This window comes from Falco cherrug, chromosome 3, assembly GCF_023634085.1.
Source record: "Falco cherrug isolate bFalChe1 chromosome 3, bFalChe1.pri, whole genome shotgun sequence".
Taxonomy (NCBI): domain Eukaryota; kingdom Metazoa; phylum Chordata; class Aves; order Falconiformes; family Falconidae; genus Falco; species Falco cherrug.
This window is the reverse complement of record NC_073699.1, coordinates 53,607,182-53,624,288: the sequence shown is the minus strand read 5'-3', so window position 1 is coordinate 53,624,288 and position 17,107 is coordinate 53,607,182. Positions and strand designations below refer to the sequence as shown.

Here is a 17,107-nt window from a genome sequence, read left to right as displayed (position 1 = left end):
ACTGCAAATAAATTTAAACATAGAATGAGGATTGGGATTTCCCAAAGAGCCTGAAGGAATACCTGAAAGATGCAGATGTAATAAAAGTTAGTGTCCTGCTAACTTACAGATTCCGGAAAAAAATGTAAATTCTGCCTGCTGGTGTAGCACACTAAATTCTGTAAGAATGGATGCAAAACAGCATCCCGTCCACAGATTTACTGGGCTTTGAGTCCAGTCTTCTAATGAGTTTATACATCAAAACAACATGGCTTAAAATACTGTCTCAGTTTTATAGTTGTTAAAACATCCAGAAGATTATGTAAGAGTCAGGACCGTGTCACAGAAATCCTGACTTCCCTGCGTATTGTTTATATAAAAACTTTTATCACAGATTGGCTAGTGCTGTAAAGAGTCTATTTGAATAGATCCATTAAGAGTGAATCCCCATTATTTGGCTTGGTCTTATACCAAGACTTCAGATGCTATCAGCATGTGCTAATGCTGGCAGAACATCAATCAGATTAACAAAGTCACTTCTAATGGAACTGTGTTTTGTAAATGATGGTGGCTGGTGGAAGGAATGTACAAACCCAAACTAATGGAAATGCCTGGTTAGCATCTGACCACCAGATAACCCTGAGACCAGGACTAGCCCTAGAAACTTATCTTTTCAAGAGATGCCTCATTCTGACTTTTCAGAAGTAAAAATGAAGTCTGTAATTTTCTTATCTAAAAATAACAGAGTGCAGTTATGCTGAAATACCAGCATGACAGGGACTGTATCCATGCTGCTTTTCCATGATTTATGTTTCCTCTGAATCCTCACCAGGTACAGCAGACTCCACGAGTATGAGCCAGGCTGCTGCAAGACAGCGCAGTCATCCCCAGTAGGAGGGTGAGGGGAGTCCCTGTCCCAAGCACCCACGAGAAAGGATTTCCTTTGTCAGACCTCGGTGTGTGCTTGGAGCCAAGTTAGGCTTTGCAAGACAGGACAGTCTTTTCCAAGCTCTGTTCTTTCCTGGGAATGTGACCATCAACCACCATCAAAGGCTTAAAGCTTGTCAGGGTTATCAGCTGTAAATCAGGGTTGTAATAGTTAAATAAATCAGCTGCTCTCCCCAGGAGAACGATGATAAGCGTTTATGGCCTTGAGGTGTTCCAAAAATGCATCACTCCCTCTTGAGCTGCAGTAGCAGAGCAAGTGGCTCTGGCTGTCTCCCTTACTGGCCCCTTCTCCCCTGGTGGCCTTTGAGCTCCCCATGAGGTCGAAACAGTGACAACCATCTGCCCTTCCCACCTCGTGGGCAGGAAAGTTGGCCTCTGCCTGGTACCAGTGGAGGCTTTCAAACGCATTCCTCCAGCTGAACCAACTTGGGTGAAAATCAGGAGGTGAGCTGGGGGTATCAAACGGCTTTTGCATCTGAGGACACAAGGCTGGGCTGAACAGGGTCCCCGAGGGGTCAGAGTGCCAGCTGGGAGTAGTTTTTGAGCCTGTCTTGTAGGACACAAGCTAGGAAGCCCAGCCCCTATGTGCCTGAGGTCCTGCAGGGGCTCAGCACATCATGCAAAATTTGCTGGCAAAGTCCAAGCTGCAGGGCAGGGCCCCTGTGGGACCTGTTCTTGGTGGGACGGGCAAAGTGGCCCCTGCCCACCGGAGCCTATGTAGGCTTTGGCCCAGGGGCTGTGCATGGAGGGAGCTGAGGGACCGCAGCTGGCACACAGCCCAGCCCTGCGGATGCCAGCCTGGGCTGCAGCCCACTGGTGGGGGCGGCACTCTGCCCTGTCGTAGCTGGGGAGGGTGTGGGCAGAGCGTGGCCGAGGGCCCAGGAGTTTTTGGCCTTTCCTTGAGGGATTTGAACCCACTGCTCTCCCAGACTGGGATGCTCCATGTGAGAACAGGCAACGTCTGCTGCCCTGCTGTGCACACCTGTAGCTGAAGCACACGCTCCGTTACAAAAGCTGCTGCAAATGACAAAAAGAGTTCGCATGGATTCAGGGCACAAGTGCACAGAAAAGCAAGCCATCGGGGGGGTCCCCACTCTGGGAAAAGCTGATAGCTGAGACTCCTGGTGTGAAGGCCTTCTTCCATAGGCATCCCCTTATGATGATGGCGGGATACAGAACAAGAAGAACTCTTGGCATGATCCAGGAGAGGCTCGATGTCAAGAGAGAGCAGCACAGCAGTCACCTGAGGCAAAGGGACAGTAGATTAGGGAGATAACTGGAGGAGGAGAGACAGGGTGTTTTGCTTTCTTTGCAGAGAGAGCAATCCCTGAATAAAAAACGGATGCAGGATAGGGCCCTGACTGCCAGATAAGCCATGTCCAGTGCCCCAACCCTCTAGTGAGAGTCTCTGCCAAGAAACAACTGCACAAACGTAGCCGTTGTGACCCTTGAACCACACAAAGCCCTTGCAGTCACCAGCTCCCAGTTTCTCTGGGTGGCCTCGCCTCAGGATACAGCATTGCAGGTGATCAGGTCTCCCCAGCACATCCTATTGCTCAGCACCCTGGCAGCTGAAAATCAAACTCAGGACCACCACCCCAAGAGGGGGATAGAGGGCAATGCAAGTTATGCAGAATAGATCCTGAAAGCTGCTCCCAAAATGGGCTTTTTTATCTAACTTCAGGGGCTGCCGCACAGAGCATCACCATGTCCGCAGCTCTCGGCAGCCTGCCTGCCACAAAGACAGCTAACTCTGGGCAGTACCAACTGCTGGAGCATCTTGGGTTTTGCAGTCCCAGAGGATACGGACAAAATAAGGTGTACCAAGAACTGGCACCAGTGGCTATGTCATTCTCTCACTGCACCACGTCTTTATTTCAACAGCTGGAAAAAAACACCAAAGTAGACAAAGTTGCAGACGTAATTTTGAGGCAGAGCAGGACCGGGTACCTGTTCCCCTGTTGCATGGGCGTGGTATATGGGGAGGTTATCCTCATTTTTACAGCTCCCCATTCATGGAGCCACTGAGGCTGTAATGAAAAGGGCACAAGGGTAGGGGGCCACAGCTAAAAATTGCATTTTTATTTAATACTAAGTAATTTTTTTTATGTGTCATATGTTGAGGGAAACTTCTGTCATTACCCTGTATTAGCTGGGGAAGTCCGGAGAGAGGAAGATTCACACTGTGCAGATGTTCTTTCTAGTTACTTCATTATTTTCTTACAGTTACTGAGATACGTGTACAAAGTGTTAGCACTGGTTTTAAAATTGCCCTGAAACTCATTTCTTTGAAATATAGAACAGAAAGTGTCTTCAGTTGGATGGTGAGAATGCCTCCAGAAGGTGCTGTGGATGCACTGGGGGGAAAACCTCACGGCAAACAGTTTGTTCTGCGGGGCGCTGGGGGTGGGAGGGTTTATAGCCCTCCCGCCTCAGCCTCAAGCTGGTTTCTGACCTAAGATTCAAATGTTTCATCATAATATTTCTCTTAGATCTGTTATCTCTAGCAAATAAAACTCAGAGATGATGTATTACCTCCCAATGATTAAGCAACAAACTGCATTGATTCACTGGCTAATGATTATCCAAGATCTTTGCAGCGTGGCTAAAGTTTAAACCCTGGGGGAGTGCAGGATTTGAGAGGACAGGGCTGGTACCAACTGACAGGTCTCCCTCAGGCCTTGAAACCAGCCTCCCAAAGCAGCCAACTACCCTTCTCCTGCTGGGGATGGGGTATCTGGGAGCAGGTATGGGACACAGGATGGTGATAGACACTGAGCTGCTGGGAGCAGCTTGGTGGTAGTGACATGGCACTCGGCAGAAGGAGGGCACAGGCTTCAGCAGGGCCCTGGGCTGGGCTGTGATAGCCTCCCTGGGTGACCTCCAGCCTGGCTGGTTGCCTTCCTCACCTCTTGCCGCCCACGCTGGTCAAGCTGGTGGCCTCCTTTCTTCCTTTGATTTCTTCCTCTTGTGAAAAACTCCCAGCATCGCCTCTCTGATGTAAGGCAGATATTTTTTCTCTTTTATTTTTAGTCTGCAAGCATTACCAGTTACTCCTTTCATCCTTTCTAGAAAAGAAAACTAAAAGCAGAGCTTCCAAGTAGAAGGAATTATGTATTTATGCATCAGCTCTTAGATGGAGCCAAATCACGTCTCCCGGCTGATGCATTACACCTGCTGTAACTCCCATCTGAGAACACAGCTAGTGCTGGCAGCGGGAGATGTGCTCTGTGTGCAAGGGCCCTCGTGTTTTGCGATTTATCATCCTGTGGTAGACTTAACACTTTTGTCCTGTAGCCAGCAAGCCTGACTTCTGCAACAGCAGGGAAGAAGGAAAGCCTCTCACACTCCTTTTGAATTGGGAACCCAGCGAGGTACTGTCAAAATAATAAGCCTGTTTAAGAAAAGCTTCCTTATCATCCATCCTACCTTTGTTTTGTTCCTGCAAGCAAGATCTGGGAGAACTGAAATACAGATCCATAAAAATTTCCACAGTCCTGGTAACTTGTAGATGGGCTATTCTTCCTCCCTACACTCTGCCTCACTAGAATAAAGTATTTTTCCCTAACACAAGCAAACCAAACCGTATCCAGAGTTCTGTGGGAGGATTTTCAGGCATCTCTTAAAGCAAACAAGCAAATTAGACTTAGTATAAAATGACGAAAAGTCTGCTGGCTCCCTAAATGCCCCAAACACCCTTTTCCAGGTTAAATACCACCTTAATGGGTGGTGCTAGTGGAATTAGTTAGTAGCTGATCTTACTGCACTTTGGACAAATGGCTGTCAACTGGGGCAGCTGCAGCCCAGAAGACAACAGCAGGTAAACAGCTGGAGCGGATCTCAAGGATGTGTCCTGAAGAAGGGGTGGAGGATCATTCTCACATCCCTATTCTTCAAATTGATGAGTATTTAAATATTTAATACCATGTGAAACAAGTCCAAGCAGAGTGACCTTACAGCACCCTTGAAGCTGCTAGTTTGGATGCTCTTCTCAAAGAAAGGGAAGATGAGATAGAGCTGAATGCAGGTCTTAATGAAAATTTCCCTTACAACTTGAAAAGAGGCAACCACCATTACAAACTGTGCCTCATTCTGCTGATGTTACTTCATAAGATTAGCTCAAAATACTTGTGAGACATTCTGAATCACATTTTTTTGAAACATACAGCTAGAAAAAAAATAATCTCAGCTACCTTTAAATCCTCAACCCTTCCTGTTGTTGTTCTCCTCCTTTCATATCCAAGAAAACTCCTGCAAACTGGTTTAAAATTAAAAGAAGACATAAACACTTTGCACCTGCTGAGCATAACACAATATTAGGATCTAGGAAAACACCCACAGTAAAATTGGACTCCTAAATTAATCCAGTTCAGTAGAGAAGTATAGTTAGCTATTCAAGGATTAAGGGAGTCTGTTAAAGGAGATATTTAATGAAGCTTTCTGCTAAAAAATCCTGAATGTTCAAGGCCCCCATTAACCCACTTATAAGAGAGATTTCAGTGTATTATTTACGAAAGATCTCGCCATTTTATTGTGTTCCCCTCCCTACAAATCCCACTGGTAACCTGTAGTGCAGTCTGGCATCCCACTAGTGGTTTTGGCTGGGATAGAGTTAATTTTCTTCATAGTAGCTCCTAAGGTGCTCCATTTTGGCTTTGTGACCAAACCAGTGTTGATAACACAGGGACGTGTCAGTTATTGCTGAACAGTGCTTGCACAAGCATTAAGGCCTTGTCTGCTTCGCACGTTGCCCTGCCAGCGAGCAGGCTGGGGCTAGGCAAGGCGCTGGGAGGGGGGACAGCTGGAATTCTACAGCCACGGTGGGAAATCCAAGAGGAAGGGCAGAACGCGGTGCTGTCCCAAAGTGTCTGTATTTACTTTTCAGATATACTATTCAGGTTTTTCACTGATGAGTATAGTATTCTGTCCTATGACAAAACAAGAAGAATACTGCTTTTGCCACAGATGGATGGAACAGGAACATTCCTGATGTGATTTGGTGTGAGGAGCAAGAAAATAATTTGAGGTAGAAAGCTCCAGAGCACTGAAGTTCTGCTGCAGAAACGATCTCAGGCTCCTGAAAGCTGATATATTGGATCAACTGAAGTTTGGGATTAGCAGAAAAGGACAGTGTGACACAATACGTGATGGCATGGAAGAAGGAAAGAAGCTGTTATTTTAAAAACTGCTTCTGGAAGAGAATGTGCTGAACATACCTCTCTGCCCGAGCTTACCAAGTTATCTGCTGTGTGTTAGAGAGAAATAATCTGTGAGGAGTGTTTGCTGCAATGGATGGAATTTGTACCACAAATAAATTAGCAGTTAGTACCCCCAGGATTCTTTTCAGGGAGAGCCTCCTTTGAAAAGCCCTGCCCCTCAGATAACCCCGCTTTGTTTCTCTCCCACATCCACCTTTTCCTGCTGTGCTCTGTAGCCAGATTAAAGGATCAACAGGGATCGAAATACTCCCCTGTGCCGCCTACTCATCCGGCAGACCTGGCGCTTTTGCTGTTTAGGGGAGCTGGAGTCTGACAGGATCTGACCCATCCGGGTGCATTGCGTTTGTGGAGCATTAGGAAAGAAATCCAGGCTTCCAAAGGGAAGGGAAATTTGCCTTAAGCTTTTTTTTTTTGCTTTTTTTTTTTTTGCTTTTTTTTTTTTTTTTTAATTCGTTTGTTTTAGTGACAGAATTACTTTTAGTTCTTTACGGCTGGCTCCGCCTGCCAGAACAGATAAGGCTCTGAACCACAGCGCCGGGGAATGGACAGGCGTTTGCCCTGGTGCCACTGGGAACTGGTTTATCACCTCCATCGCCGGCCGCTGCCCAGCCGCCTCCCCGGGGGCACCAGGGCGGTGGCACCTCTCTGGACGCCGAACCACCAAACTAAACCTTCCCCTCCGCAGAGCAAAGCGGGGCGGCCGCTCCCCCGCCCGCCCCTCCCTGGGAAAAGAGGGATTTTCCCGGCGCCGGTGGCCGGCCCCGCGGCGGGTAGCGGAGGCCGCCAGGTGGCAGCCCGCGATCGCGCCGCGCGCTCCCGCCCGGGGACACCGGGGGCGCCGCGGGAGGCTCGGCCGGGCCGGGGCTGCGGGCTGGGGCGGTGCCGCCGCACCCCAACGGCGCGGGCAGCGGGCAGCGGGCAGCGGGCAGCGGGCAATGGGCGGGCAGCGGGCAGCGGGCAGTGGGCAATGGGCGGGCAGCGGGCAGCGGGCAATGGGCGGGCAGCGGGCAGTGGGCAGCGGGCAGCGGGCAATGGGCGGGCAGCGGGCAGCGGGCAGCGGGCAGTGGGCAGTGGGCAATGGGCGGGCAGCGGGCAGCGGGCAATGGGCGGGCAGCGGGCAGCGGGCAGCGGGCAGCGGGCAGTGGGCAATGGGCGGGCAGCGGGCAGCGGGCAGCGGGCAGCGGGCAGCGGGCAATGGGCGGGCAGCGGGCAGCGGGCAGGCAGCAGGCGGCCGCACGCACCCCCGCAGTGCCGCGCCGCCGGCAGGCCGCCCCGGCGCCGTTGCATCTGTCAGGTTTTCGGTCCGGTTAGCGAGGCGCCCTCTCGGGCGTTAGTGTCAGCGGCTGTGCTCCATGAGGCCCGTGGGAAGAAAGAGCCAGATCCTGGGCTGCAAAACAGCCTCTCTCTTATGTTTCCTTTCGTGTAGGTAACAAATCCAAGGAATAATGATTTTTCTAGCTTTGTCACCGATCTCTTAAAGAAGATGCTCTCTGGCAACATGCCAACACTTGACGGCATTTTTCTGTCAGAAGCTTTGACACACTTTGCAATGAAAAGGAATACGCTGCTCAGCCTGGTTACAGCTCTGCAGCCACCGAGAGTCATCCCGGGGGAGCACTGCCTTCCCTTACTGGTCTTATCACCCAGTAATGCCAGAGCAGAGCCTCCAGCAGGGAGCGACCCCCCCGCCCCCCTTGCCTTCACTCTTCCTCCTCTCAACTTGGCAGGAGTTTAACCTCAGGGAACTCCGCCGGCGTGCTGGGCTTCTACAGGCGGTGACTCAAGCTACAGGGGCAGAGAGGAAAAGATGTCCCAGCATCCCAGTTCACTGTGCGGTGGTTTCTGTATGATGGTCACCCTAAGTCAAAAGGAACAACTGAGCAGTGACACCTTTAGAAAAGAGACCCGGTATGGATATAACAGTTTTAACAGCAAAAATTAAGAAGGGATCCAGAAAAAAAAAAATTACACAGAACAGCAGAAGATGTCCCCTCCCTCAGAAAGCTAACGGTCTTGTTATGTGCTATGCAACACAGTATATTTTCCACCCCTTTTCTCTCTCCTTGCTTTGTAGGTTTTCTGCAGAAAGCTGTTTTTCTTCTATCAGTGCTTCTTTCTTTTGTGGTCCACCCTTTCCATCCCACTATGCTGGAAGAGTCATAAGAGGAGACTAGACGACCTAGGGTCAAGACTAGAGCCTATTTGCCATGAAGGCGCTATTATGTTTGCTTCATCAGGTTCCACTTGGTAGTTTCCTCAGCATCTAGGCAAAGGCACCACCAGAGGGTCCAGGAATTCCTTTTTCTTCTGAGCAGAGCTCAGCCTGGGATGAGAGGCAAGTGTAATTCTAATGGGAATTGCTATGTTAATCACAGCAGTCATATAGGGAAATGTATGTAATCACGAGGTCAGAGACAAATTAGTCACTGTGTCATAACTGGATATTCTGACAAATAGCAAGGCTGCCATAGTCCTAGCAGTTTAGTTTTCATGGGTGCAAAGAATTCAGGTTTGGTAACTCTGGTCAAAGATGGAGTTTAGATCACAGATGACTAGTCACAAAAACAGTAGGATGTCTGTAAGAGTGAAAAGAGAATGCTCTCTATTTTTGAAGGGTATTTTTCTTCCTTACAAAATGATTTCAGGTAAAGTGTCCTACCTGATCTTAGGCAAAACCTTTTTTTCCCCAAAAAAGCAGACTGCTCATGGGGGCAACATTCAAAAGCAGAGGCTGGGCGTATCACCACTCAGAAGTACATGCCGGTCCCCTGCTTTCCACCATCTCCACATGGTGAGCTCTCCCAGGCCCTTACTTCTGGAGGAGTCCCTGGGCACTGCCGTCATGAAGTCAGTGCCACCTGTTCAGATTGAAATCCAAAAAACCTGTGTCTCCGAGCTGAAGATCCAAATGGACTCAGATGGGAAGGAAAGAAAGGGAGTGACCTCCTGTCGTCATCCAGGTTGCTGTGCCAAAACACAAGAGCCACAAGAGCAGAAAACACCTCCAGCAGCTTGCTGCTAAGGATGAAGAGAAATCAAAACTGATTGTTTGAGTCTGAAAGAGACCCATAACATACAAGGCAAAAATCTCTTCTGGGGTAGGAATTGCAAAGTGAATGTTTGCCTTGTGTTTGATCAGCTGAATTAACACATCCCAGCAAGAGGAGTTCCATTTTTGGACTCACTGCTCTAGGCACCGGCTACACTGCTGTGGCCACTGAACTAAAACCGATCTTAGCAAACAGTGTTCCATCTGAAAATTGCACCATTACCTCCAAAGAGAACTTACATGCAAGGCTAAGGCAGAGTGGGGTGACAGGGGAATAACACAAGCTCTTCAGAAAAAAGGACAATGAGTATTCATTCCTTCTAAAATTTGAAACAAAAAAACCCCCAAACCCAGTGTCTTCTTCTCAAGGGGCTCTGTAAAGCACGATGTTCATCAAACACAGGGCCTTGAGCAAGCACATGGGCAGCACGTTTAGTGTCAGCTACAGTTTAAAACACAGAGACTGCCCCAGAAAATATTATTTCAGCCCTGTTTTTTCTTGAGTTACTGCTTCCCTGGGAGACTCAAGCATAAAAGACATAGAAAATACCAGTCCCCTGAAAAAGCAGGTATATTGAACTGCCCACAGAATTGCTTCTCTATATATTACTGCTTTCTGTTTCTGTATTGTATTTGCATGACAGTCTGTGTCTGTCACCTCCTGAAAGTGTATCCTTTTGTTTACCTCTCTCCACACATTCTTCCCTTCTGTTCTTTTTGCAGCTCCAGTTTCTTACCATCCCTCCATGCCAATCCTAACTTTTACTTCCTTTTTAGCCAGGGAATTCTTCTCCTCCCCTTCCCTACCCTTATTAAATTCTCAGCTCACATTCCTTCCTCCCCCTTGGCCCCAGGGATGTGTCCCGGCACAGCTCTGCCCTTCTTTCTGCCTCCTCTTCCTTGCATGGTTCAACTTGGTGCAGCTTTTCTGCTTAAAATAATGTGAACTGGTTTCCCACATGAAGAGGTCTTTGCTCCTCGTGCTTCTGTGAATGCACATGCTGCACATCCCCTCCTCCCAGCTGACAGACTACATCTCCTTCCCAGACTCCCTTTCTGTCTGCATCCCTGACACTGGCCAGCTAGGATGTTTCCTGATTTTTCCTTGCCTTTTTCACTGGTTCCCTCTCAAACCTCACTCTAAGCAATTTCTGCCAGAGGTTCACCCTTATCATTTAATAATTATCTTGAACACTCACATTTTTTTCTTCTTCTACTTTCTAAAGCTGCTTGACTACTTTTGCTTGAGAGACTGGAACTGTGCTGGCTGGGAAAAGTGAAAAAGCAACAGGGAATTTCTCAATGAAGGAGGCAAATGGGTGACCTCTGAAACACCTGAACTATCTAAACCGCTTTATACACTCTTTCCTGCTTTGTCCCAAAGTAAACCATTCAGAAGGACTAGGGTAGGGACTTGAATTTCTGAGATCCCCCTAAGAGCGGAGACCCCCGGGGTACCCTAGTTGGCAGAGCCACCCCGGGTGCAGAGGCTGAGCATGGAAAGGAAAGGCTAGTTCTTCAGGACCCTGAGGGCAACAGATCTGTGGAGGGGTGAGGGTGGGGTAGGAGCACGGCAGCTAAAAATCAGCTCTTAAATAAGTAACTGAAATGTGTAATTACACAAGCACACTGAATAGAGGTTTCTGTTAATCTGTGATCCGATAATCTTCTTTTGTTGCCACTTAGCAACAGAATTACAAACCCAGGATGGGAAGCCAGGGTGACTTAAAATTCCTCTCTTTGCTAAGCAGAGAGAAGAAAAGGTCCCTCTCTGGGCAGGCACAACAGTTTTTCCAGGTACTGGCTCGATTGTGTCGTTCAGCACTATTATGCAGAAGTCTGAATTTCAAGTGAATGGCCCAAAGTCCAGCTCAGCTGGGCAAATAAAATTGTTTAGAAGCATTAGCAAACTTTACTCACAGAAACACAGGATTAATCCAAACAAATAGGTCCACGGACTGCATTAAGATCATATGCCATAAGCAGGAGGAATGTGGAAGAAGGGACCAGTGGGCCAAAACTGCTGCACTGGAAATTACTCTTAACTGGTGGGTAAGAACAACAGTCATTACACCATTTTGGGCATCCATAGTGCCACAGAGATGCTCAGAGAATAGTGCAGGAGGGTGTTACCCTACTGCAATGATCCCAGCCCAGAGCCACTGGCCTTCACCATCCTGTCTCTGAGGGACACTGCACCTGACAGAGTGCCAGCCTACCTCAGCCCTGTCCTAGGTTCAGCTATTTTCATGATCACAGAAAGTGTCAGATTTAGATGCCTACCACCATGCTCTTTACATCTCAGCCTCTTTTTTCCATCTCCTTCTTACCTTTTTTTCTTTCTTCTTCTTCTTCTTCCCTTTTTTCCTTTTCCTGTGCTTTTTAACTAAAGCGTCTGGAGCAGCCAAACCATCATCTTTTGTAATGTTGCTATGAATCTGGGGGCAGAGAGGCAGTTAAAAGACATGCTATATGTTGCTTGACAGCTAGGCTCAGCCACATCTCGGTGGTAGGACTGCACACCCTTCTTGCCATGCAGCAGATTCTCCCCCACAGTCCAGCTTGGATGCCTTTTTATTTGCAGGTGTCACGATCTTCAGAGACAAGACTCCAGCAGCAACAGCTTCCTCCCACCTTAAGCAATTTGTTCCCTAGGCTGTGGAAGGAATGGACTCCCATCCCAGCAGTGCTGCCCAGCTGCAGGGGAGAGAGGGGAGGAACTCCAGCCAAAGGGCAACAGACCCAAGGGTGCTGTTAAAACCAGTGTTTAATTTAATATTTACATTTTAAAAGGATTAACCTTGCTTTGCTGTGTTTGGTTATCTTCAGCCAAGGACACGGGGTTTTCTGATTTTTACAGTAAGGTTTTGCTCTGACACTGAGCAGTTAAGACCTGTCTATGCCAGACCCATGAACCCCGTTTAACAGAGTCACTTTGTACCACGACATGACTCTGCTCCAAGTTGCTGGAGCCATTCATTCCTAGGCCAAACCAACTGTGGTGGCATGGCTCTGGCCAAGGGGGCTGCAGAGCTCCACCACCACTGGGTGCCCTGCCATGGGCCACAGGACAAGGTCCCCTCGGGAAGGAGCTGATAGGCAGGCGAAGGGGAAATACAGAACAGGGCATTCTGCTACCTCTCCTGTACTTTTTTGGGTGGTTGAGTGAAAGGAACAGCCAGAGGAGTTCTGGCTTTCAAAAGAGTCCAGGGGGTGGTTTCTCAAAGCAATTACACCTGTGTTGGTAGATGCTACTAGAGTACTTATGGACCTCTGTGGAAGGTAAACCCACCATCCACAAGCCAGGTGTGTGTATGCAGCATGCAGTTGTGCATCCCACTTCAGGCAAAGCCGGGGGGGAAAGTCTCATAAGTCACGTATAGCTCAGTGTTTTCACGCACTGAGTTTCTCCTGCATGCCAGCCCTGTATTTAAAAAAAACCAAAACTGCCTGACGGAGTGTGACTAGCAAGTACACACTTTGCCTGCTAGTTACAGCCCTCTTCATGTAACAGTACAAAGAAGGACCAAAATTAGTATGTGTCCCTCTTTTTATGTGACTTTTCATATTTGCAGAGGAACTTCAATAGACTCATCAAGCTGATACTAATAACACAGCTACAATCTTGTCTATAGTCAAATATTCCCCAGATAACAGTCATGGGCTGAAGTTATTTGCTGGTTTTGCCCATCTCAGGCTATGCTTCTTTCATCATTTCTCAAAGACTAAAGCTCCTACTTGCTGAGTAACATCTTTAAAGGAAAAGCTAAAATTTACATTTTCCCTGTCACCAGGAGCTCAACAGCAAACGATGTCAAGCTTGTGGGAAATCATCAGTACAAAGTAGAACCCAATAGTGTAGAGAAGTCTAATACTGAGGACAGAGGAAACCTTCTAAATTGCATGAAGGAAAGCAGAACAAAGAAAATCATCCAGAGCACACAAGCCTTTTGTGCTCTGCTGGGGGAGAATGCTAATTAGCAAGAGTGGATAAGGATTTTGATCTGACATTCCAAAGCAATTTGAGGTATCCAACTGATCCTAAGGACTTCTTTATTTGGCCACACTTGAGAGTTAACGGTAGTATGTGAACATACAGAGTGGTAACTATTCTGCTAGGTATGGGACAAGCTGCTACCCTCAACGCCTTCTCTAACCTATATGAAAGGGGATTAAAATTCCTTTGAAACATGCTTTGATGGGAAAATCACAAAGTTGAAGAGGATTAAATTAATTTAGTCTACCAGTACATATTTCCCTAAGCTGGTTTCCAGTGGCTCCAGTATTATGGGCTGTGGTGCAGTTTCAGGAGGATGTGGGATGCTGTGCGTTGCATCATGTAGTACTGAAGGGACTGTAGTGCTGCCCTATAAACAGGGAAGGCACTACCAGGCAGATGCCTTTGGGCAGGAGACCTCATGCAGCCACCCAGATTAGCTCTGCATGAATGCTGGGGTGATGAGGAGCAGGAGCGGTCCATGAGCTCTGGTCTGAGAACTGCTGTTAGAAGGGTCGGTGCAACAATCACAGTTCATACCATAAGGATTCCAGATTTTCTTGGATTACTTTAGTCAAGTAACACTGAATTCCTCAGAGATTTGAAAAACCCGAACAGCCTCAGGAGGAAAAAAAATGTCCCAAAAATTAAAACACAACCTAGACATGTTTTACTGCTACATTCTACAGCATAACCTGCATTATAGAATTTATAGATTTTAGAGCCAAGCAAGGAGAAGAGTTTAGATTAATTGCCTGAATATGAAGGACCTGTGGGCTTATACTGAAGTTAGGTCATTGGTGTATAGCATTCAGTGGACAAACATCTAGCATCAAGGGATCCTTTGGACAGTTCTGCTATTAGCTTGAATTGCTGCGAGCAAGGAAAATGAGCCATCATAGAAAGTTGCTTGAGACCTCCATAGCCCATGACAGCGGGCAGTGGGAATAATCCCGCAAGACCTCCATGCTCATCCAGCACTGTGGATCACTCCACTTTGCACACTGTTTTTTTGCACAATATTTAAAATCACTGTGTGGACTCTAGGTTTATAAACAAGCTGTTGGACTGAGGAACTCAAAACTTCCTACCTCTCTGACATGCATACAGGTATACATCTTTTCTCCTATCTATAGCAGAGATCTGACTGGCTGCTGTAAGCCAGCTACTGTTTCACCCCCTGGACACTACATACTGCATGAACACATAGAGGATCTGCTGGATAGGGTGGCTGTTTTTCTGCTTGATCTCATCCTAAACACACAGCAGGCCTCTGCTTTGTTATTGTTATTAAAAAAGCATCCTTGAATGCAGAGCAAGTCCTGAACAGTCCTATGACTGAACAGTTTCTCAGCAATGGTATGTTGGGTCTGTATACTATGCAGACCGAAAAAGAGAAACTGTATGTTCCCCAGGAAGAACATACACAGACACAGGGCAGGAATAGAACACACACCCCAACTGCAAAAAGCAGATTTCATAATAGCTGTGACTGTAGATACAGAGCAGCGGCACAACGGCCATACATACAGTTAAGTTGAAGTCTCAGCTGATATATATTCTATTTTTGTGCTACAAGAGTTGCTCTGATCCTATGTTCAGAGACAGTGAGCAAAGAAACTGCTATTTTTATCCACAGCAAATGTTGCACTAACTATTCACAAGCCTGCACTCTATAAACCTGAGCATGTTCCTGTGAAATGATCAGAATTTAGTCTCTCAGCTTGGCTAGCAGTAGGTAAAGGGGGTTATAACCACAAAGGCTTAATCAGGGAAAAGTATACATGTTGCCTTTGTTCATCCATCTAAAGCAGCAATTTGCGTTTGCAATTAATGTAAGGCAGACAGCACTTCATACAGAATGCATACTGGAGAGTTTGTGTATTTACATATGTGAAAACATACACAAGCTAGATTTCCCCTTACAATATATCAGGACATGACTGCTAGTTAATCCCCTGTTGACTCATGTAGCCCACAGCATTTCAAAGTGTACAAGTTATTTTCATCCCATGAAGTAGAAAACTAGCTCAATTTACTGGCAATCTGGTGAGAAGCACTAGGAATCTCAGAACTACTCATACGTTATATAGCATGTCTCCACCATCTATTTCCCACCTTGCCCATGGAGTTAGCTTCACATCTACTACGGGTATAATCAGCAGCAGCTTTTGGCTCAGCTACACCAGTCTAAGAGCAATGGCTGGTCTACAATAGCTGTTATCTCTTTTCTTCTGCTTATGCATCACGCTGCTGCTTCCGCAACATAGAAGTGTCCAGCCCTTCTTCATCAGTTTTTGTCCTTGAAATGTTGTAGTGGGCTTCATTCGTGTTCTTAAAAGTTGAGGAAGAGCAAAAAGACTAAAAAAAAAGGAAATCTGGATGTTACTGTACATAAAAATCATAATCTGCCCTGACCCTGCCCTTTCCAGACACCTTTTTCTTTCTATCCCTCAAAAGATACAAGGCTGTTTCCTTCCAGATCCATTTTCATGCCTTACACGTTTGTTTTTGCCAGACCAGTGACACTGGTAAATGTGCTTGGAAGCTGATGCAAAAGTTCGGTGAAGCCCTCGGTAGATACAGGAACGCTGTTTATGAGATAAAATGATTAGTGCAGCATTTCCTCAGAGCTTTTGGCAGGAAGCAGGCGCCGGTTCAGTTCATAAAAAGAAAGGCATAGATGTGTGACTGTCACTGCAGCTGGCGAACCTCCCGCTCAACAGCGTGCCCTGTGGATTTTATTCCAGGGCAGATGGGGATCTCATCCCGAGGTGGGGCAGACGGGCAGGAGGGACAGAGGGACTGGGAGCCCAGGGAACATGACAGCGTGTAAAGGCACTCACACACGGGCACTCTAATGACAGTTCACATACAGGCTGCATCCAGATGAGTCCATATGGTGATCTACATATACTGATCTCCACTAAAGAAAGAATTGAGTAATTTAAATGACATTATAAGGTAGTTAGCCATTAACCAATGGCTAATTTGGCCTTGTGCAAATTTGAAGAAGCTTTTGAAGAGACTACTCAGCTGGCCCTGCATGATGGAAAAACAGGCATTTCCACACACCTATTTGCATTCAGGTACCAGAATGAAGTGCCTTACACTCAGCATTTTACAATCTTGAACAGCAAGATGCTGAGCAAAGTACACAGCTGCAATAACTTTAGCAAATACATATATAACCTAAGACAAGATTATAATTTAACCCTACAGAATCTTTTTAATGGTCACAAAAGCTAGGGGAAGATTTTCATTGTCATGTCTACTATAATTATTCATTTGACATCTGCAGTCCACTGAGAATAAACTGAGAATTTATGGATATTCCCTTATAAAACATCATACACTGCCAAAAGACCCGAGTCAAGACCCTAAGAAAATCGCAGCCTCTGTTAAATGCTTTTTGCTATCAGAAACATTTGCATCATGTAGATTTACTGTGTACCTTTTACTGTAAGAAGGGGATGAGAAATAAATTTAAAACCCAAACTATCTAATTGTTTTGTTAACAAAGAAATTGACCTTTAAAGACATTGATCTTATGGCAAGTTCCAAGCATCTTTCAGCAATAGGAAAGGTTAAGACATCAGGGCTGGCACAAGGTTATTCAGTTAGCTTTGTGTATAGATTGATTTGGGGTCACTTGTCTAGACTGATGGATTAGTATGTAGGCATGAATATGTATTAAAGATGAAGAACAGAAGTTTGTTTTACAGGGATTACAGGGACTATGGGGGCAGCTACTTAAGTAGTACCTCGTAGTGATCAGTGCCCAGTGACCTTGGAGTTTAAGCACTTCAGACCAAAAGCCTGCTGCGATGAGCAGGTGCCAGGTGAATTCATACATTACAAATGCCCCAAAGCAACAATCACCTATTTAGATGTTTCTTCTTTTTGGGCTATGTC

The 17,107-nt window shown here is 46.8% G+C and overlaps 1 protein-coding gene across 2 annotated transcripts; it reads right to left on the bottom strand.

Annotated features, from left to right (window-relative positions):
• Nucleotides 1-32: 32 nt before the first annotated feature.
• Nucleotides 33-11,936, bottom strand: LOC114015937 (uncharacterized). 2 transcript variants are annotated; one of them, XM_027805874.2, is made up of 3 exons: nt 11,719-11,934; nt 11,526-11,633; nt 33-2,170 (listed from the first exon to the last, which is right to left on the bottom strand). In XM_027805874.2, the coding sequence occupies exons 1-3, from the start codon at nt 11,728-11,730 to the stop codon at nt 1,535-1,537; spliced, it is 756 nt and encodes a 251-aa protein (XP_027661675.2). In that variant the 5' UTR covers nt 11,731-11,934; the 3' UTR covers nt 33-1,534. The 2 variants fall into 2 exon arrangements, 1 of the variants encoding a protein (XP_027661675.2); XR_003560126.2 differs by lacking the exon at nt 33-2,170 and adding an exon at nt 10,225-10,462 and having other exon boundaries at nt 11,526-11,936.
• Nucleotides 11,937-17,107: the final 5,171 nt, after the last annotated feature.